Source organism: Nesoenas mayeri (genome assembly GCF_963082525.1).
Source record: "Nesoenas mayeri genome assembly, chromosome: 10".
NCBI classification, from domain to species: Eukaryota; Metazoa; Chordata; class Aves; order Columbiformes; family Columbidae; genus Nesoenas; species Nesoenas mayeri.
The window spans coordinates 9,418,027-9,440,445 of NC_137560.1; the positions used below are offsets into that span (position 1 = coordinate 9,418,027).

General features: G+C 37.1%; 1 protein-coding gene across 1 annotated transcript in view; it reads left to right on the forward strand.

Moving 5' to 3' along the window:
* The window catches only part of DOCK3 (dedicator of cytokinesis 3), a gene marked incomplete at both ends in the record, with an annotated part of 193,529 nt that overhangs the window by 76,278 nt on the left and 94,832 nt on the right, over window positions 1-22,419 (forward strand). The window contains 3 exon segments of the mRNA XM_080350585.1: window positions 215-256; window positions 1,500-1,654; window positions 21,176-21,257. Coding sequence (XP_080206711.1) covers window positions 215-256; window positions 1,500-1,654; window positions 21,176-21,257 — 279 coding nt within the window.

Here is a 22,419-nt window from a genome sequence, read left to right on the forward strand (position 1 = left end):
AGTAGTTAGGCCAAGAGATGGCTTACCTGAGAAAAGGTTTCGGAAAGCTAGTGGTGTTGTGAATGATGATATACTGTGAAAAAAAGGCTGTGAAAAGTTGGTAATAGCCTTGAACAGTCATATTTTAAAATTGCTGTTCTGATGCTACATAGATATAATGTAGATATATCTTACTTCCAAAAGGTTTTAATTTTACTACTTTGTATCTCCACAGCATCTGTCAAGTAGACACAGTGTGCAGCAGAGCACGTCCCAGGTAAACATCATCTACATATGACTTTTTGTTGTCTTTAAGTGCTTAGGGACGTATCCAAAGCTATGGTGGGGATTATTAGGTAAGTCCCTACCCTTAGAACACTTCCTCAGAAGATTCCCAAGTAGTTAACTTCTTAAAGTTCTTCAACTTCCATTTATGCCTCTTTTCCTTAGCTCTCACTGTTGTTCTTAAAAGATTAACTTCTGTAGTGACATCAAAAGCCTCAGTCTGCCAATTTGAGTATTCTTTCTACCTGCTAACACATGGGTTAACAGGCTCCTGTTTCACATATCCTTTCTTTGGTAATGTAATCCTTTCCAGGTCATGGAACCTGGGTCTAATCTTTCCAGGAGAAGTGTACTTCCACAGGTACCTGTCTTTAAAGGATGAGGATTTACTTGGATTTAATTCATTTTAAGCTCTATTTTTTTTAAGCTAGTACAAATCTGGGTTGAAAGTCTGAAAATGTTAAGATTTTCTTCGTTAGTATGTACCTGTCTACACATTCAGAGGAGACAAACCTAGTTAGCTTAAGGTATTCTTGCAACCTGTCTATTAAGATCAGCGTACAAGGGAAATAAAGAGCTATGAAATCAAAGAATAATTTTTTTTCTAGTAATACTTCTTTTTTTGTCACCCTCGTTTTCACTGCTGTAAATAGGTCTTGGTGTACAGAGTCAAAATGTAAAACTTTCTGCTATTTGACTTCATTGGTTGCTCATGTTATCAACCATTGTTAAGACTTCTTTTTGTTACACCTGCAGGGCATATTAGCCCGTAAAGCCTGGTTCTAAATGACCTCCATAAATGAATTGCAGCTGCTAAAAAGAAATAATGTAACAAATGTTATTCTTAAAAAATGCTTTGAAGTCCATCTGCTTTAAATGGAGGTCATCAAGAACCACCCAAGCACCATCTTATTGTAGTTCATTTTCAATACCAGAAGCAAGACAATATTTGAGAAATTGGATTGACTTGGTTTACATTATAAAAATAGATTTCAAATGCATAAACCATTTATCTCATATTTACGTTGTTATTGTGGCGTCTCAAATTATTCAAATTAAAAAATTGAAAAAATATAGGAAGTAAACTGAATCTAGCATGTATCTCTAAGGTAGAATATATTTGAGATTAAGCTTTTACTTGATGAGGAAAGGGGAGCAGAATCTCTGTTGAAATTAAGTCAGTCACGTCTTTTATTTGTGAAGAACTAAAAATCATTTTTGTTGTTTTTAATTAGGTGGATACAATTCGTCAGCGTCATGGGGAAGCTTGTCGAATGCCAGTGCCTCATCACTTCTTCCTCAGTCTAAAGAGTTTCACCTATAATACAATTGGAGAAGACACAGATGTCTTTTTTTCCTTGTATGATGTTCGAGAAGGCAAGCAGATCAGGTGGGACTGTATCAAAGAACTAAAAAGAATGGAGGGAGGGGAGATGTGTGCAAAAAAAAGCAAATACATTGGAGAAAAACATGTGAGGTCTTCTTGTGACACAACTGAAAGCAAAAAGCTGATAAACCATAAGTTGACAGCCCGGCAATGCATACATGAGAATATGAGTAATACTAATAATTGTATATGAAGTTTAGCGCTTACATATAAGCAAAACATTAAAGGCACAGAATACCTGAATTTTGTTTAGGTTTCCAATGTGGCCTCCACGTGTTATTGAGGTTGTCAGTGTTTAGCATCTGCCTTCTCAGGGCTCTTGTTTAAGAAGGGCCCTGCCCTGTTAATGGCAAGGCCACGCTGCAGGACTGTTTTGGAAAGAGGACTGCTGTGTGGCTCTTGAACTCTCAAGAACTCCTTGCCTTAAGGTTGTGTTAGACTGTGTCTTGTTTTCATTACTCTGTTGCTAGCAATAGAAACAAAAGCGTTGATATTTATCCCTATGTCTAGGCTGGACAACTGTGCTGCTCACTACATTGAGGTAATCAGTACTATTGTTAGGAAATGTGAAATGTGCTGTATTTTTCCTTTTGAAGCGTGTGTTTTGAAAACATCAGAATATGTAGAAGGGTATTGCAGCTATACTTTCTGTCCTGGAAATTAAGTAAGTGTAACTTGGTCTGATCAAATCTGAAGTACAGTGTTGGGGGCGGGGGGGGCTGAGTTTTGATTAAGGCACGTCCTGATAGTTGGCATAAACCACATTTGCTACAGTGGTCAAAACTGTCTTAGTTTGCAGTGAATTAGATTTAGATTTATTCCAAATGGAAAAAAGAGCCCCTATATGTTCTTTTCTCTCTTTGGAAGAACATTATTGTGTGAATAATGTTCATCCAAGTAAGTTCGGAGTAGACTGATAACAGTTTTGTAACTCTTCAGAATACATCCCACTGAAAAAGTGGTTTGTATTAAAAAGTTCTAATGACATGGTATCTTACAAACATGTGTCTGCCACTGTTTAGTTTACAGAGCTTAACGATCATTTTGCAGAACATGGCAAGAATGCCTAATCTGATACTACATCATTTCACCCCCACTGAGTGAGAAATACTTGTTTTACTGTAGTTAGGAGGATGTGCCTCTAATTCCTCTATTGAGAGAATTCACAGAAAATAGCTGTTAAGACGAAAAGGTGCAAATAGCAAATCAAAACAAAATTACAATTAATTAGTTAATACCACAAAGCAGTAGAATATCAAATTATTTAGATGAGGAAAGCTGCAGGCAAGAGGAAGGGACCAGCTGCTGCCATGGCTGTGGAAGGCCTGAGAAATTGCTTCAGAAGATGAATTGTCTTTGGCTGCAGTTTCCATAGTATGTGAACATTGAGTGGGAAAATCTTAAACAGGACAAAAGTAACAAGGAAAAAAAAAAGTTATAATGAGAAAAAGTACTAAGAGTGGTTCAGGAATATTTACATATATATAATAATGCTTTCATGTAAAAACAGTTGTTTTTACTTAGGTCTTCATATTATGCATCAGTGATGTGCTGCAGTGAAAACAACATAATTTTTACATTCTCTTGCATCCCAAAGGCGGGGGTGTAATGTGTAATGAGGCCGAGCTCTGTTTTACGAAAGGAACTTAGGAACTTTAAAACAGAAAATAGACAAACATGCTGCTACAAATCTAGAATGGTGGTTTTATACCTACTTTAAAAGATTAAGTTTCTTTCTTCTACCTTTTGCCTCAGGAAATAAAAAAAGGCAAAGCCTCTGCATCTTTTGCATGCTGCTTTCTAAAGTAAAAGGGCAAATTGACTTTTCTGACATGGTTTCCAGGTTGATAAATTTCTTACCCAAACAGTTCACATTGGAGATTGACTGGCTTTCAGTGTTAGTGCTTTGGACATATAGTAGATTACAAACCTCATTGAACCTGTTGGTTTCAATAGTTGTTTCCCAGTTGGGTTAAGTGAAGAATCAGTGAAAGTCCCACTGTTTTTCAAGAGCTGAAGTAATAGCGTGTACCAGTTATGGGTTAGCAATCAGAAGGCTGGTGCAGCAGTTGAAATACAGTTTGAGATGTGCTTCCAGGATCTGAATACAAAATCGCTATCGTACTGTGTTTAGTGGTTTGTGCTGTCTAAAAATGAGAAGCAGACAAAAGATGACAGTGGGAAGATATGGATAGCAAGAATAACAATGCTGCTTCAGAGGGGTAAGACCTAGAGGTAAAAAAAACAGGAAAAAGTGACTTCATTTTGACTCTGATAGAATTATAAAAAGGAATACATGCAAGTAAATAGAACTGGATCAGTGAATGTGTGCCTCATTGATTTGTTTCAGCCCACAACCAAAACAACCTGTCAATCTGAGTATTAGGTAACGGCTCAGACCAAAGTGGATGAAAGCCTATTTGTATGTTTTAAAGTTGCCAGAATTATCCCATATTTTTACATGCAAAGGACATTAGTGTTTGTTATAAAATTTACTACCTCAGTTTGTTTGCCATGTGGAAGTTAGTGGAAAACAATGTGAAAATTGATTAGTTTAGATTACAAGCAATGGGTAAGTACAGCCTCATTGTGAGAAGGACCTTGGGATGAATGATCATGAAATGACAGAGTTCATCGTAACTGGAAAAAGAAAGATGGTGAATTTCAATAAGACAGATGTCAATAAACATCAAAGAAAGATAGGTAAACTTCTATGGAGGAAAGAAATGTGAGAGTTGTCAGTTCCTTAGCAATACTGTGGAAGAGCACAAAAACAGATTGTTTCAATATGAAGGAAAGATTGAATATATGGCAAGAACAGAAAGTCTTTATCACATATTCTTTGGTTAAATGGAGTCTGGAAGGAAATACAAAAAAGGAGAAACTAATGAAATTGCACAAACCAGGATGGAAGAGGCAGAAACTTGTAGAAAAAATGCAATTAGCAAAGGACTTCAAGGACAAAAATAAATCTATAATGCTTTAGCAGCATTTTTTTTATATATATATAAAACCAAGTGGTAATGGAACAGATGACAGGGGACATTAAGCTATCAGCAGATGTTACCAAGATAGCTGGAGTATTTAATAGCTGTTTTGCATCAATCTCGCTAAGAAGGTGAACTGCAATCAGACAACAAAGGAGAAAGTTCTGGAAAAAATAAACTCTTTATTAGCACTTAGAAGCTAACAAGACAATAAGTAAAAGTCAACATAGATTTGTCAAACACGAATCACATCAGAACCAACTCATTTGGTTCTGTCACATGGGAATGCACCTCATGCTTCAACAGAAGAGGCATTAAACTTAATACGGGAAAGCAGGGAGATACAGACTAAATGAAACTGTTGTAAAAGGTCTGGAAAACTGATGGAAAAACTGATCCTGAGTGTTATTTGTCCTGGAAGGATGCAGTGAGTAGGGTGTTTTGGTTTCATTTTGAAGTTTTGCAGCATTATTTGGGTGGGCAGAAATAAACTAGATTCATTAAAGCAGTGAGGTTTAGCTAGCTTTACAATAGCTCTTTTTTACTAATAAATGCATAAAATTATTCATAATTTGAAAAATTACACATTAAAAATATGATACTGATTTTTTTTTTTTTCTGACAATAAGCTTGGACAATCTAGTAAGTAGAAAGAGGATAAATTTCAGTATGATTTTTTTCTTTAGAAAGTTTATGTTTAAACATGTAAAGGTTTTTTTATTTTGCCTGTATTTTTAACCAGAACAGACATTTTTAGCACTATTTTACAAGTTATCCTTTTTTACTCCACTGGGATTTAAGTTTCTTGTCACTTAGAAATACCCTTAATTATGAAGAGTAGAACAAAAAAGAAAATCTGATGTGATTGAATTTGAAAAACTAGGCCTTAATCAGTAATTGTGCATGGAATATGGTGACATGCCTGTTTCTGCTCCTAACTTCCAACACATCTTTTTAATAGATTGATACAATTATATTCTGAGAAACAGTAAATGTACATTGTGACTAAAAAGGCTCTGTTACAGGCATGCAAGCTAAAGCTAGAAAAATTTAAAGTTAATGAAGATGTGCTCTGGCAATGATACTCGACGAACCATGAAGAATGTGAAGTACAGTAATAGACCCTTCCTCACATTGTCTTGCAGTGCCGCAGGAAACATGCCAGAAAGCTTCCTTAAAAAGCTTTCTTCAGCTAAAACTTAGCGAAGACAGCAGAGAAAAGTCAAGAATAGGCAGCAACTATCCTAACCAAAAATATTCCTATTGGAAGTTAAGATTCCAGTTTACCCGGAGAAAAATGGAAGCCAACCAACATGCTGACAAAGCCATGGGGATATTTAGTTTGATGTTCAGAGCACATTCTGTGGATCTATATTATTGTAACTTTTTCAGTACTGCAGATGTTGACTGGCAAACTGGTAACAGCAGACGAGGAGAAGGCTGAGGTACTCAACTTTTTTGCCTCAGTGTTCACTGGTAAGCGTTCTTCCACACCTCTCGAGTGGATGAACTGGAAGACAGGGACTGGGGGAACAAAGTCCCTCCCACTGTAAGTGGAGATCAGGCTCATGACTATTTGAGGAACCTGAATATACATAAATGTATGAGGCCTGATGAGATGCATCCCACAGTCCTGAGGGAATTGGCTGGTGTAGTTGCCCAGCCACTCTCCATGATATTTGAGAAGTCATGGCAATCAGGTGAAGTCTCTCATGACTGAAAAAAAGGGAACATGGCACCCATTTTTAAAAAGGGTAGAAAGGAGGATGCTGGGAACTACTGACCTGTCCTCACCTCTCTGCCTGGGAAGATCATGGAACAGATCCTTCTAGAAGCTATGCTATGCACTGATCTAGAAGTAACTAGATCAGTGGACAAAGAAAGGGCTACAGATGGAGAGCAGCCCTGTGGAGAAGGACTTGGGGGTACAGGAGGATGAGAGATTAGACATGAGCTGGCATGTGTGCATGCAGCCCAGAAGGGCAGTTGTATCTTGGGCTGCATCACAAGGAGCGTGGGCAGGAAGTGAAGTGAGGGGATTCTGCCCCTCTCCTCCACTCTGGTACTTGGATTTTTTTTTATAGAGAAGGTGCAACAAGATGTGCGTATCTTCTACTGAAATGCAATTGCAATGATGCTTATCAAATAAAAGGTATTTTTAAAAAAAATCATGTAATTGACATATCTTATATGAGGTCTGTCTTAATAATGTAAAGATAAGAAAAATCCAGGATAACAGGGTATAAAACTGGAAAAAAAAATAGAAAGTTGTTCAGTATTGGTAAGGACTACTGTCTGTTCCTCGTGTGAGCATACACATAGGTGCATTGTGTAGATCTTGTCCTGTGTGTTACAGTGTGATTTTGTTTGACAGTTTTGTAGTGTCTAGGCAGCTTTGAGGGAATTAATGAAAGCTGTCAGAGGTGGGGGAAAGAGTTAACTTTTTATGCAGTAGACGAGCAATAAATGCACCTGCAAATGCAGAACTGCATATTCCTTCTACTTAAGTACTTCTCAGTGCATGGGAAATTCCTGGGGATCATAGACGACGATCAGGTTCAAAGGGAATATATAAAACTATGTGCTGATGGTCCATTTATCTTACAGGACACTGAAATGAGGGGAAAGATGCCTACAGAGAGAGTTGCTGACCTTGAAAGCTGTGACTAGTTCTCCTGTGTGCAAATTCCCGCACTTTTTCTGGAGGGCTCTCATTTCCATGATGCCTCTCGGAATGCACCAGCACAGATCATAGTGTTCTACCCACTGAGTTTTTTCATCTTTCCTTTTTTTCTTCTTTGATTCCAGGACCTAATCAAATAGTTATCTAAACTTTTCACCTTTTGAGGTATTTTTTTGCTTCTCTCGAACCATTTTTTAAATTTCCTTTTGCAGGCATCCATCCTTCGGTAATTTACTGCTAATTCATTTTTTTTCTTTGGATCTTTATTCTTCTCTTTGTTGTCAGTATTAGAGAAACAGCCAGATGGAAACAGAATTTCTTCGTCTGATTATATTTTTAAATAATTTGATTTGGAAAATAAAATAGTAACTTTTTAAGGAAGAAGAGAAAGGAAAAAAGTATTGGAATTGAAATAATTCATGAGAGGAAATTTGTGGGAGTGAAGCACTGCAATGAGAGAAGAATGTAGAAAAGGCACAGTAACAGTGTAGTAATAATTTAGGTGGTTATGAACTTGGACTGGTTAGCATTTCACACCTTTGTTTTTTTTACTCTATACTAGATTGTGATTGTGCCTGTGGACTTTATCTAAATGACATTATGCTATATAACTGCAACCTTATACAATCAGCACATACCATGTTATCATGGTGGGTTTTTTTCCTTATTACTGAAGTGATGAAGGTTGACATGACTGGAGATAGTGTGCTTACACTTTCAGATATGGAGGCAGGGTATGAGTTGCTACCAGTATATTCCAATTTGCTGTAAGATGCCTGTCCAAAATTTTGTACTGAAATACTGTGTACTACCAGAGTATACTTCATTCTTTTACACTATAGGTTGATGTCCTGATATGTATCATAAGTGTAAATCATTGGCACTCTAATGTAAGGGAAGAGACAGCAAATGCTCATACAAAAAATAATCAGAAGGTATGGAATAAAAAAAGGAATAACAAGATACATATTTTTGTAAACCGAACATCTGTCTCGGCCCCTCCCGCTCCCAAAGAAATAAACCCAAAGGTATAGATCAACATAAATGATGTGTGTTCTGTGTTATATAGTAGACAAAACTGAATTATTATAATGATCCTATCTGCTCTTAAAATTAATCTGTTGGATGGAAGTCTTTTCTACTATATTATATCAGCTGGTAGTATCCTAGCAGCATCATGATGGAAGCTGATCTTGACTAGAAACTGTAATTGGGAAAAGATACGTTGTCAGAATATTTTCCCCCCAAAAGAGACTACCTCAGAATTTCAAATTTCACACCATTCCTCTTTGCCTGAGACACTGAGATACAGGATGGAGAAGCATGTGTCTGCTCTGAAGCAACACGTTATTCCTCACTGGTTCATGGTTCATTTATAGCTGCTTGTAGCTTTTCTAATGCAAATCAACATTTATTGGTTAGGTGCCTTACAGAGAACGTTCTTGTTCCGTTAAAAACATAATAGTCTTTTGAAGTTCATGAAGGAGCTTCATTGCCTTTTTCTTTTGTTGCTTTGATTCTTACCTTGGAGTATATGGAGGTATTAACAAGGCTGACATCCAGCCCCTCTAAAGCATCTCATTGTGTTTTATTGAGGTGCCTTTTCACTTTCTTTTCCTTCTCGCTGAAGGATAAAATTGTAAGCTGTTTGTTCTCAGCAGATGGCTAGGTAGAACACGTGCAGAAATGTGAGAAAATGGAGCCCCACAGTGATTTTAAAATACTAGAGATGTAGAAGCGTATCTTCTACCCAGCTGCCAGTTTCCCTTACAGTGATAGCAATTTGGTAATTTTGAAACATCTCTTTTTGTGTTAAAATTGAAAAGTAATAGGCAAAATGAGAGAAAACATAACCTTATTTTTTAATGCTATTGATAATAGGTGATATGGAAAGATGTTTTTTCATGGAAATGTTTTGAATTTGTGGTGGATGTTGGGGAGGGTGTGAGTAGTACCGTGTGCTTCCCATCTTGCCATTGACAAAGCAGCTCACAGGAGAGAGATATGATTTGGAACCATAATTATGCATTTAAAAAATACTCATAATCTATATTGTGATAGTTGGATTTAGCTATTCTAAAGTTATCCTACAAAATCATCTACTTCTTTTTTTCAAGGCTGCATCAAAAAATTTGAAGCGGCGCTGTTTTGTTGTTAACACTGCTCTGCAGTTGTGTATGGGTGGTAACTGCAGAAGTCGTAGACATAATGATTTCCCCTTTATAACTCATCTCATGATCTTGAGATACTTTCAAAGCATTTTTAGCAGACAAATATATAAAAGTTTAAGATATTAAAAGTGTAAAAACTTCTAGTGCGTGATCAAACTGATTTTAGATTGATCTGTGTGTGTGTTTATGTGTTAGAAAAGGGTTTTCTCAAGCTACTCTTCACTTGAATAGCCTTGTCCTATTTTCCATATTTTCACTTTTTCCATAGTAGGAGTTTTCTCTGACACAGTATTCCTAATTCAGATGTCAGAATACAAATCTGTCTACCAAGCTGATGAAGGTAACCTTGACAAATTTGACAGGAATCCTTCATCTCTTTGTGTATTTATTGATGACAGCTCCATGGTTCTCATCATCATTTACTCATATTTTCTTGACTTTTAAACTCTCAATAGGAATGTATATCAGCTGCTCAAAAAATTTTAGCAAGAACAGTATAGCTAAAATTACATTGCGTTTACACATTTCTGCTTGAATAATTTTTGTGCAACACTTCTTAATGTAGACAATTATAATAGTCTGGAACTTTGATTTTAAACACTAAGCAGACTTGTGGCAAAGCAATAGCAAGTTTTCCACAAATTGTATCTGAGCAGGGGTTTAAGCCCCCTGAAAGCTGTGTGTGCAGGATCAGTGTGCTTCATGGGAGAACAGCCAGACAGAGCAACTCCACATGCTCCAAATCAGAAGTGTAGAAGCTGTGAGCGTTCTAGACATCAGATGCTGCTTGGGTGGAGGGAGGCTCAGCAGCTGAGAATGGCCAAGGGAAGGAAAGATAGAAACAGGGGAAGAATGAACAGAAAGATAGGCATTAATAAAGTCAGAAGAAGGGAAGACAGGATCACTGGATAGATGAATATGGTTGAAGTTGAATAGCTGAAAAAGAAAAGAAGTTAGTAAATGTGAAAAGATCCACACTGTAAGTTGTACCAAAAAATCTGACTGCAGAGTGTGGAACTGACCTTAAGATCCCTTTTTCTGCATTGCTTCTCTCTTTAGGTAATAGCTCCCGAGTGCTGTGACTGTATTTATCCCCTGTTAATTGCTTTAAAATATTGTCATGTTCCACTATTGCCAGTTGCTATGTTAGGAAGCAGAAAATTATATTTTACTTTTATTGTACAATTACACGCTAAACTATCCATTTGTTATGTTTTTAATAGCAGCCTTCTCATAGTTATTTTAAAATAGAAAAGCTATCTCATTCAGTATAATGATTCGTCTACTGGGAACAAATAACTTTGTATCATTCAGAATTATTTCTTTAATATTCAGAGAGTTTTCTGAGGGATTAGACTTACCAACTAATGAGGTTTTTCTTCTGCTTAGTCATGAAAAAAATCCATCTTTCTAATTTTTACCTCTCTTCTAGCAATCTGATCTGTTGGGATAGCTAATCCTCCATCAGTCCTTCCTATACTTTAGTTTATTGTGTTCTTAGTATTTCAAGTAAAGTATTTTTCTGACCTCTGTGCAGTAGATAATCCATAGCAATAGTAACAAGGAGGATCCTGCTGAAGATGAACTTCCTTAAAAGTATCCTCCAGGAAGCAAACATGGAGGGATGTTGCTCTCCACAGCAACGGCCCTTGTTCTGGTCACTCTAGTTAATGTGGAAAATATGTGGGTCTCTGAAGTCTCCTGTACACGTATGGCCAGGGACAAAGAGCCTTTCTGATATATAATGTATAATTTCTAGGAAGAACAAGTTTGACCATCACTGGAGACAGATATAACCTTTGGAGTATTTTATTAGGTGTTTGCGTAGATTTTACAAAAGGGTGAAGGAGGAATAATGCCTTTTCATTTTCTCTACCAGTTGCTTCACCTGAATTTCTTTCCCTAGATCTCTCTCCCAAATCTGTGTTTGCTTGGTTTTCTTGTTTATCCCCTTTCCTATTAATATTATATATTTTAAAGAAACTATTACTATCTGGATTTGTATGTCAAAGTTGCTGTAGAGAGGTAAGTGCTGTTGTTAGAGATGCTCATTCTTTCCTGTAAAATGACTAATATCAAACTATCATAAAACAGGAGCTTTTACAAAAATCAGTCTTACCTCATTTCTCTCACGACCACCGCCCTCCTTCCCCCCAAAAATTTTCAGGCTGGGGATCAGATATGAAATATCAATAGGCAGGGATACAGATTTTTCTAGAGGGATATTTCTCTTTTTTAGTTGTTGACAGGAAGAAATCAATTAGTTGCAATTATTTAAAGTTCTTCTTCCATTTTCCATCTCAGAAAGAAAAAAAATATGTCATGAGCACATACAGCTAGAGGAGATTTTGCTGTCTCACCTGGCAGGGTACAAATACACGTTGTTAAAATGTTTAGGTGAACTACATAGCTCAAAGAAAGCAATTACAAGTAATTTTCTGTCTGTAGGAAGGCTCAGTGTAATGTTGCAAAATTCACTGTCAGAACCCAGTATGTGTCTCTGAAATTGTTGTGTGCAAAGCCAAGTAAGAGGGATATGTGGTTCGTAGAGCAAGGAATGAGGCAACTGCTGTGTTAGACTCAGAACCATTAGCTTCTCCCAGGTTAGAGACGATGATAAAATACGTATTCCCTAAAATACTTGTAATCCAAAATTAGAAGGCTTGCCTACAGTTATGGTCAAGGCATTTCACACATACTGCCTGGCAGGGTTGGTTTGGCTTTCTCTTCATTGGTTAAAATGACCACTGGAAAGAGACTAAAGTGTCCTTTTTTTAAAAAATAGAAACTTTGAGGATTCGTTTCAGGAAGACAAATACGTACCTTTCATCATGTAAATAACAAAAAAATACTAATGACAGTGTCAAGTGTTCAGGTGTGGCAGACTCATGAGAACCCAAGGAGAATGTAGTTTTTGCTTAGCTACATTTCTCCTGCAAGCTTTAATAATGTTTTTAACATTGTGGTTATTTTTCCTTGAATGTGGTAGAGAGAGACGACAGGTAGTTATTTTCTTTGTTTTGTGTTTCTATGGAAACCCAGTGTTTGCAGTAGCAGTTTTACTGTAAGCTCTGTAATCCCCCCCTGGCTTCTAGCCAACATGGTAACTTAATAATTCATGAGTACTAAGCCTCAATTTGCTTAAAACCATTTTCTCAGAGCCAGATTCATTTCCCTCACAGATCTGGTGTTCATTTCTCTAAGATGTCTTTATAAAATACACTCCATAAACCAAAGCAGTGTACTTTCCTTCACTTGTTTTTGAAACTGAGGTTATTGCAGATCATCTGGATAAGGCAGCTCATGAAATACACACCCCCTGCCATCCTCCCCACCTTAAAAAAAACCTGAACACACACCATGAGCATTTGCCTGAGGAGGCAGATTTTAAATAGTTCATGGATCATAGTTCAGCCAATGTGCACAGTGGCAGTTGAGCAGAGGTGATCTTTCTGTCTCGGGGGTTCGGGAGTGACCCCTGTTGATGATGGATTGTTAAATACTGCTGTGGGATCTCAGATATGCCATTGGGTTATGGTATATATGGGAATTCAGTTCTTCACAGACACAGTATCATTCTGTACATATGCTTTCATTTACTCTCACACTTAAACTGAGAACTGAAGACTCATTCTGTGGAGCACTGGGAGATTTTATTATTGGGTCTGTCTTACAGCAGCTTTAACGGCATAGTTTTTTGTTTTGGTTTTTTTCCAAGAGAATGAGCAAAAACTAGCAACTCTAAAAGGTGAACGTGATTAACAGAATATAAACTTGAAAAGCTTTTTCAGAGGATACGCCTAAATGGGCTGCAGGCAAACTGGTTCTGCCTTTTAAAGTACAACGGCGTGACTGAAATGTTGATATACAGGCATGCTTTCCTCATGCTTATGAGACCATCTGGTTCAAATAAAAGAAGTCCTCACATGAAAGTTGTTTCCTTTACAGAAACTTTTCCAAGGGTGTTCTCAAAAGCATCAGGACACAATGGTGTTCCATAGTGGCCTGGTTGGATCACTAAGCACAGTAATATGTTTGCAGTTGACAAATGTGAGAAAGATTTTGATGAATTTGGCAAATGGAATGAAAATAGATTTCTGTATTTTTGCTAATCTTATGTGAAGTTGTACAAGCAAATATGAGTGGCCTCATATTGTTATTGTTAACTATATTGCATAGTACAGCAAGACTGGAAATCCAGGGCGATATAGCCAGGGTTTGTCCTCTGCCACCACATAGGCAATTGGAGAGCAATAATTGCTTTCCTGAAAAGCTAGCTAATGCTGCTGCACCGGTGCTTTAAAGCTTGTGCTGTGCTGGTTCAGTGTGCTCCCTCTCTGACACAGACAACAGCTTCCCCAGTTAATTTGTGCATATATTAGCTTATGGAAACTGTAAGGTTTACAGACTATATTTCAGTTCTCACCCTCTCCCAAACCCCAGGAATATCTTTCATGGTGTTTCTCTGATAACTTAGGAATGTTTTGAAACAAGCACCCTTTTTTTTCAGCTTTAGGAAAATATGTTGTTCATATACCAGTAATTCCTAACATAATTCCAGTCTATTGTCCTTGTAGGGCTTGTACACACCGTGATAGACAGAATGCAGTGTTCTGTGGCACTGATGAAGTAAACTGCCCAAAATAGGGTGTGCACAGCAAGGCTGCAATATTTTGAAGGCAAATGTTGGCGAGGTTTCTGTTGTCATAGAGAATGACTAGCTCATCCTGAGGTCTGTCCTAGCTGACCTGGGCTTGCAGTACATAGAGTTTATTCACAAGATTCATCTGAGACAAAAAAAATGGTGAATGGAGAATTTTTTTGGTGAGAAATTAAATAATGTGCTTATCACCACTTCTTACATGGTAGGACTGAGTGTGATGAAAGGAGGTAAACTGTACTGGTTAGGAAAGTGTATGTAGCTTATTCCTGCTAGATGCTGTAGCAGGATTTTCAGACTTTTGTTCCTGAGTTTTTAGTTTGTGTGCAGGTTGGGTTTTGCGCAATACTGGAAGAGTGAGAAAGAAATGTAGGGAGACACTGAAAGAACATCAAGGACTAAAATACAAATTATTATATGACTTTCCCCACTACCATAAGACCCTTTTAACTGTGTACAGGCGCACATGTCATGGGACCCAAGTATATTTTTTAAATAATCGTTATTATTAGAAGTGGTCAGTCAAATGCTAGATTCTGAAAATGCAATTATATAGAGCTTTTGAGAACGGACTGAGGTGTTTGTAAAAAAGTTGAGTTTTTCAGTGCTCCCCCAGTTGTTCTCTGGGAATAAAAAGCACTGAGGGAAATAAAAATGAGGAACAGATTTGCACCTTTTTGCTTTCAGTGGCATGTTGGAATGGAGAGGGCGAAGGAGGTGTTTGTTTCTGGGAGAAAGGGCAGCCAAACCAGTATTTAAGGCAAGAGAAAGGCACAACATGTGAGATTTCTGCTTAAGGGGACTGACACCCTAATGTGGCACTGTCTATTTCAGAAAACCAATCTCCTATACATTGTTAAAGAATTTTTTTTTTGGTCTGTGTTCTTTATCATCAATTTCCAATTCAAAGAGAAAATTGATCTAGAGCCACTCTCCAGACTGCTATGTCTCTGGCTCTCTGCATCTGTTAATGCTGTACCTAAAGTCATAAGTTGATGCACAGACAGGATCTTTGTCTCACAACTCTGCATTGATTAAACCTGCCAATGAGTTAATACAAGGCAGGTCACTAATCCATTCCAAGCCCTTTGCCAGGCCTTTTGTTGTCATCTTCACATGTTATGCAAAAAAAGCCTCATGAACAAACCACCTCAACAACAAACCAACCCCACAGGCATAATGCCACTCCTGCTCACCCAACAGTGACGTTTGTCCCTGTTTGCCCCTTCCTTCATGATGAAAATGTAGTGTCTCAAAACATTGATTGCTTCCTTCCTTTTCTGCAGAAACAGATGCCAGTTCACTATTACCCTGCTTTTCAGACAGCTAAAGGAAGCCAAGAAGTGAGACACTACACTGCTTTCATTTTTCTTCCTTTCAAGTAAAAGAACAAGAAGCTATTTGACTCTGCTTATCAGAGCAATGTTTCTTATATTTTAGGAGGTTTAGCAACTACTAATCATGCAAGTGATTGTAAAACCTGAGTTACTGCTACACAAGAGGTGGTTTCACTGTGACATGAGTTAGCACAGGAGGAGATCTTGCAGTTAGAGTAATGGAAGATTGCTTATAGCAATAGGAACAAGAGTAATAAATCAGCTTTTGCTTAAGATACTGCTCCTGGTGTGGCATGTCTTAGGTCTGAACTTAGCAAGGTAAAAATGTTATGTTTTTATCTGTTTTGGTGCATTTCTTATTTCTGATTTTAGGTAAGAGAGAACTGGTTTTACTGTATTTTCAGAATAGCTGATTATTTTTTTTTACAGTACTTTGATCAAGCAGTCAGATTGCGTCAAATACTCAGTACCTCCCCATACTTTATCTGTTTTATTTAAACAATTAGAACATATTCAATTATAATAAAAATAATGCTTAATGCATGCAAACATGGGCAGTTATTACCGTACACACTTTAATTAGATTTTTGGTCTCACTAAGCTGGACTTTAATATTATCTGGATTCTGTGCATGCTCTTGTCTTTGTGTGGAAGATAAGCTTTGGGAATGGACACTGAAGAATGAGCTCTCTCAAAGGAAGTAGCTCCCAAAATAAGAAATTGTCTGAATCCCCATTAGGTTTCTTGACCTTAAATATGTGAACCTCTGTCTAAAAAGGGAGCTATAATTATAGCTGAAGGCAGCGGATCTTCAGAATATTGCCAACAGGGTTATTCTTCTTACATCAAAATAGATTTGCAGTTGTAAAATGGGGAGCATCTGACGGACTAGTTCATAATATGCATCAACAATGTAAAAAAGGTTGAAGTCCCACTCCAAGGTATGCTAGCAGCAGCAGCTAATGTTTAGTGGAATATTTAGGCAGTTTCTATAAACTATTGGACTTGAACAGTAATACCAAAGACTAGAGAAACTGTGGAGATGAGAAACAAAACTGTAAATTAGGGAGAAATGGCCTGCAAGGAAAGGTGGAAGAACCTGCGGTGCCTTAGGCTTCTAAGATTCCCTGTTAGCGCTGGCATCTCTTCGTGCTCCTGGTCCTGTCAGTGGATCTCTCCTCTGACTGAATGTTCCACAGTTCTCAAATGCTGCCGTTGCTTCAAAGTCCCGTTAATTAGTGACACAAGCTCAAGTGGACTCAAGGGAGGACTGGAAATTAAAGGAAGAAATTTAAAAGTTGTTACTGAGATAGTGCTGGAATAAGGTAACAAATGATAAATAGGCAGGTGAAAAAGATGGTGGTCTGCTTCATTTCTTGAAAAGCACTGGAATATCGGGACATGAACCAGATTTTCTCTCTGGCTATAACAAGAAAAAGGGTGAACTGCAAATTTTTAAATATTTCCACTTCTTAATGGAGTAAAACCTTGCAAGAGGCTATCAAATGTGCCTCCAGAATATCTCTTTGTATGTTTTGAAAGCAGACTAGGCAATACAGCTTTCAGTAATGAATCAAGTATAAATAGACTATCTCAACTCAAAGGTTTAACAGCCCCTTCTCTGCCATTGTCAGAGGCACGGCCTGCACAGGTGTACAGTATTGTACTGTGGTGTACAGTATTTTATTCAAATTCAGTTATGAAAATGAAATGCTCATTAGTGCTGAAATAATTTTTCAAATAAAATCTCTGTTGGAAGTTCAAATATTTAGAACTTACTGGAGTTTTAAAATAATATGTAACATTATTGAGATCAGTAGAGGTAAAAGAGCAGTTATGATATTTCTCATAGAACTTCAGTTTAATGAGTTTTAATTCTCAAATTATTTCATATAATGCATATATATATATATTTGTATGGTATATATGTATTGTATGTTATAAATTGCTACAAAGTTCACTCTCTAATAGTAACTCTGTACATGGCTAGTGAGAATTTTTTAAGCGTGACAGCCTGGGTTCTTGGGTTCTCTATATCCAGGAGTATTAAAGATATTTCTGCTATTCTTGAGCTTCACTTTGATGTAAGCTGATAATACATATCAGCAGAGCATTACCGTATGCTTTCTTTGTTCTCCTATTATTTCCCTAATATCCACTACTGGACCTTCTTGGATATGGGATGGTAGGGTTAGATGGACCTTTCCCATGGAGAGCCATTGGTACGATTTGCCTGTTTTTGACCTTGACTTGCTCTGTCTTTATCTGTCGACCATCATCTTCTACTTCTATAATGTTGGATAGTAGTATATATTTCCTGTTAATTTTACCCCAGAATTTGAAAATACTCCTAGTCAACAGTATGCTTTCAAATTTCTGGTTTCTTTTTCTGTCAATAGTTCTTTGTGTCACAGAAGAGCTTGGTGTGCTCTGCTAGTGGTTTGTTTTCCCTTCAAAACATCAGTCATCCTCTGAATGATGGAACCAGCCTTGGTCTGACCACTGCAATGAAACTGAAGATATTCCAAGCCCTTATTATATAGGGTGTAATAACTTCTAGGGGTTTGCAATCAAATATGAGTGAGCCAGCTTTGATTTATACTTAGAATTTAGATGGACATCTCCACCAGTGAACACGTTTTCCCCTGCAGACATGATTTATTTCGCTCATAATCTTTAACTAGCAGGCTGCTTGTTGTCTTGTTTCTTCCTGGTCCCTGCATACACCAGCTTTCTGGCCCTTTTTGGTGGCCAAATTACATTCCCAGCAAGACGAGTGAAAGAACAGTTTGGCAGGGGTCTTGTTTGTGTGGTATTGATGCATTTTATGCTCTTATCCTTAAAAATGGGGCATGGCTAAAATGCATAAGGTGTAGTAGTTATTTTTCAGTGTACTAGTAGAGGGTGTTGGCAAATTTACATATAACACAATAATTTAATTACTACAATAATTTAATTACTGTTGTTTCAAGTTCAGTTCAGTTTTACAGATGACGGATGTTTATTTTATGAAAGTAACTTTTGTTTCCCTGTAGGTCATGATAGATTTTTGTTTTTCTTTAATGAATTCTACTTTTCTTTATGGAAGGAGACAAGTTTTACAATTTATACTTGTAACAGAAATTAAATTTATGTTATTTCCTAATCTCTCTAAATGAAAGATTTTACAGTTAAACTGATTGATGGATTAAAATTAAATTTGTGAAGATTAAAGTCTTCCTAGGCAATGTTTTTGAAGACATCGGAAATATTGATGTTTATTGCTCTGGCTTAGAAAGAATGTGGCTATGAGTTATTTTTATTATTTACATTTAATGATATAAAGCATGACTCATGTTTGCAAATTGGTTGGTATAAAAGTTAGTTATCTTCTGGTTTATTCCCTGTATTAACCAGTGCTCACCTGTGGGCACCACTGTAACTGTCCTGCCTGCTCTTCTGAAATCCATCCTGTTGGGAGAGCTGGATGCCAGCAACTGTAACTGCCCCCAGACTGACACCTGCTTCAGTTTGTTAATATTTAGAGCTCTACAGGGTAATTGTTGAGGCAGTGCTGGAGGTCCTATTTGTGTGGCCCTTTTGCAGGAGCAACAAAGGACTGACGCAACAGCTGGGAGAAGCAACCGCTTTGGCCATCTTGCTTGAACTACCTGCTGCTGCGTGTTTGCACAACCTTAATCAGTTACCAGTAAAATAATGGGCAGAAGACTGAACTAATGATGAAGATTTAAAGTGTAATTAATGTGTTTTCATTGAAAATAGGTCTTATTTTTAAAATTCTGACTTTTTTTTGGTGATTTGTGTATTAGGTAGATAGAGGTAAATATGAAGATATAATATTGTTGTTGTAATTTAACTGTTACACACTGAAATTGTATTATTGTACTGCACTCCACTTAAGATATCATACAATTATTACTAAAAGATTATATCATACCATGTCATTAAAGCATTTGCTAAAACATACTTAACTTTCTATTTGACATCTCAGAAAGTAGTTGTAGGCAAAGAATCATCAAATACCTGTTTCTTCTGGGTTTCTTTAGGGCGTGTTAGCAATCTCTGAGGTTATAAACATCTGCTACAAATGAATTAGAATTATCACTGAATGAGGTTCTGGGATACATGGACATTTGAGTGAAACAACCGGAGAGCGTGATCTGGATTGCTTAGCAAGATAACTTAAGCAAATAACTGTGCAAAGGTGTATAACAAGATGTAGGAGTCATGCTTACAGGAGTAGGGACCATGCTGACAAAGCAGCAATTCTGAAAATATATCAGTATTTCTAATGGACGGGTTGCTTCAAGTGAACTCGCTGCATAATGCTGAAGTAAAAAGGCTAATATGTGATGTTTGATAAATTACAGTTAGGATTAGTAGGAACTCATTTCATAAGTGTGAAATACAGATATATGTGTATTGGTATTTGTGGTGTAGGTGGTACCAGTACTAGACTGTTACAAACTTACATTTTTAGAACTGTTCCTGAAATGGTGTTGAAAAATCGTGTTATGGGTAAGTTCTATAAAATGATTCCAGCACTTCTTGTTGAATTCCTTAACAGTGTAAAATTGCTGCACTTTTTTTGATAGATGTTTATATAGTGCAATTAATGACTGATCTCAATACTCTGTAAGAAATTCACTTTTCTAAAGGGCTTTTTAACATACAGAAGAAAGTGCAACAACAAGCAGTGGCTAAGGCCCAAAAGCAGACATTCTCAAGCTGGTGTTAACCTGCCTGGTTTAACAGCAGGGGTGAATGGCTGTTTGGAGCAAGCTACCAAATGAAGAAGTGTGTACTCTAGGTTTGCATAATTTTCAGGCCAACAATGGATAATATACTGGAAAACGTGCTTTAGTCAAATAAAAGTTACTGGAGTTGATATAGTCATACAGGATAAAATTGAAAGGATCTGTAATATAATGCAAATGTAACTAGAGGATTTAATGATGTGGTCTTGCTGTATTTCTACTAATCTGCAGGAAGAAAATTCTGATCAATTCTTAGTATGTTGTTGCACATCTACTGAATAAATTACTCATCTGATTTATTTGTATACATAAATTCTCTGTCTGTCTTAAAAAATAATACCAAAGTCCATGGCTTGTCCTCCACAGTAAGGATTATTTCTTTTGCAGTCTGGCTGTACACACTGATTTTGCTGGTAAAAGGACTATTTAATTTGATTGATAAGCAGTTCTATCAATTGAATCTTAATGTGTTTGAATTAGTATATTGCTGCTATAAATAGTATATGTTGAAGGAGATTGCTTAATTGGTATTCTTGTTACTTGTACTTTTGAGTGAATTTTAATGAACTCCGATTTACCAAAGGCAGCGTATGCCTCAGCAAGTGTGCCTTAGCCTTTGCCTGAAATAGTTGTAATGTGTTCAAAGCCTATGCTTCATATATTCACTTTATTTTAATGTTATTGCATCATGAATATGCATCAACACGATGTTTTCACATGCAGAGTACTTGCTATTAAAAGTCTTCTGTGCTATTCCATGTGATTTTATCTAGATCAGTAAGTACAGTTTCATATGCTTTGGGAATTAAAAATATTGCTGTACCTAGTGAGTCTTTAAAAGAAAGATCCCACATATCTACCTGTATTTTTATGTTGAAGTGTGTACATGAAACTCTTATTTATTTTTTTTAATATTGTTTGCTTTTTAGTGAGAGGTTTATGGTGAGGTTAAACAAGAACGGAGGCCCCAGGAATCCAGAGAAGATAGATCGAATGTGTGCACTTTTCACAGTACGTGTCTGTTCCCTTTCTTCTTCCCTTACAGTAGTATGATTGTAGATGTCATCACCCTGAGGGGGGAAAAAACAATCCTTTCTTTCCAATATATTGAGTAGAACAGTAGCTGCTTCTAAGTTTTGTTATAGTTATAACTGTTAACATAAGAAAATGGATGTACTTCTAAATTATTTTTATGGCTAAGTAAGTATTATGAAGTACTTCCTTTTAAGTGTTATTTGTTCCTGCTTATAGTTAGAAATTTGAGTATTTTCGTTGCATGTACTATGCTCTTAGGTAACAGGGCACAGGAAAAAGCTGCATTGACCTTTTTTTTCAAAATCAGAGGTAGAAAAACAACTACAACAACACACACGTGCATGCAGAAAAACAGAAAATTCTGCAAGCAGATTTTCGTCACAGCCCATTCAAGAGCCCTTGTAGCAGCCCCAGGTGGGTGATGCAGCTGTGGCCTCCCAGGTGGGCAGCACAAGGTTTGTGACGGGGCAGCACAAGGTTTGTGACGGAGCAGCAAGACTGGGATGTGTTGCAGAAGCAGCAGCCAAGCTGAGCTACAGAGAGCTGGTTGTAATAAAGGAAACTCTGGATTTTTATAAGTTTCTACAGCAGGTCTGTGCGAATAGCTGCTCCTTCCTGACACAAAGCAGATATGACCAACTCCACCAACAGTCTTTAACCATCTGTGCCAGAAAGATGAGATAAGTAATATCCATCTGTGGTTACTACCAGATAATACCTCAGTTGGGAGTGAAATAGCAAGCTTAGATTTACTTCCTTTTAATTTTTCAAACTTACCTCTTACTTAACCACTTTACTGTTTTATAGTTTTGGTTCTGCCAAAATAGCAGCTTCAAAACACTCTGGCTTTAATATCCAGTCTTCACTGGTCTTAAGTTCTGTTAAAAATTGCCTCAGAATCATGTGTCAGACCATGATTTTATCTGTCACCACTTCTCTGAAGGAATATGGAAATCTAGAGACACTGAAACTTAACAGCTCATCACAGAGTAACTGCAAGAAATTTCAGATCCCAAGTGTGATAAACACCTTCCATCGTGACTCACCTTTAGCTAGTGCACATGCTAGGAGTTCTTTGACAGAAGTATTTTTACCCTCAGTGAAGAAAAACTATGGCATACAGCTTTGGTATAGGCTT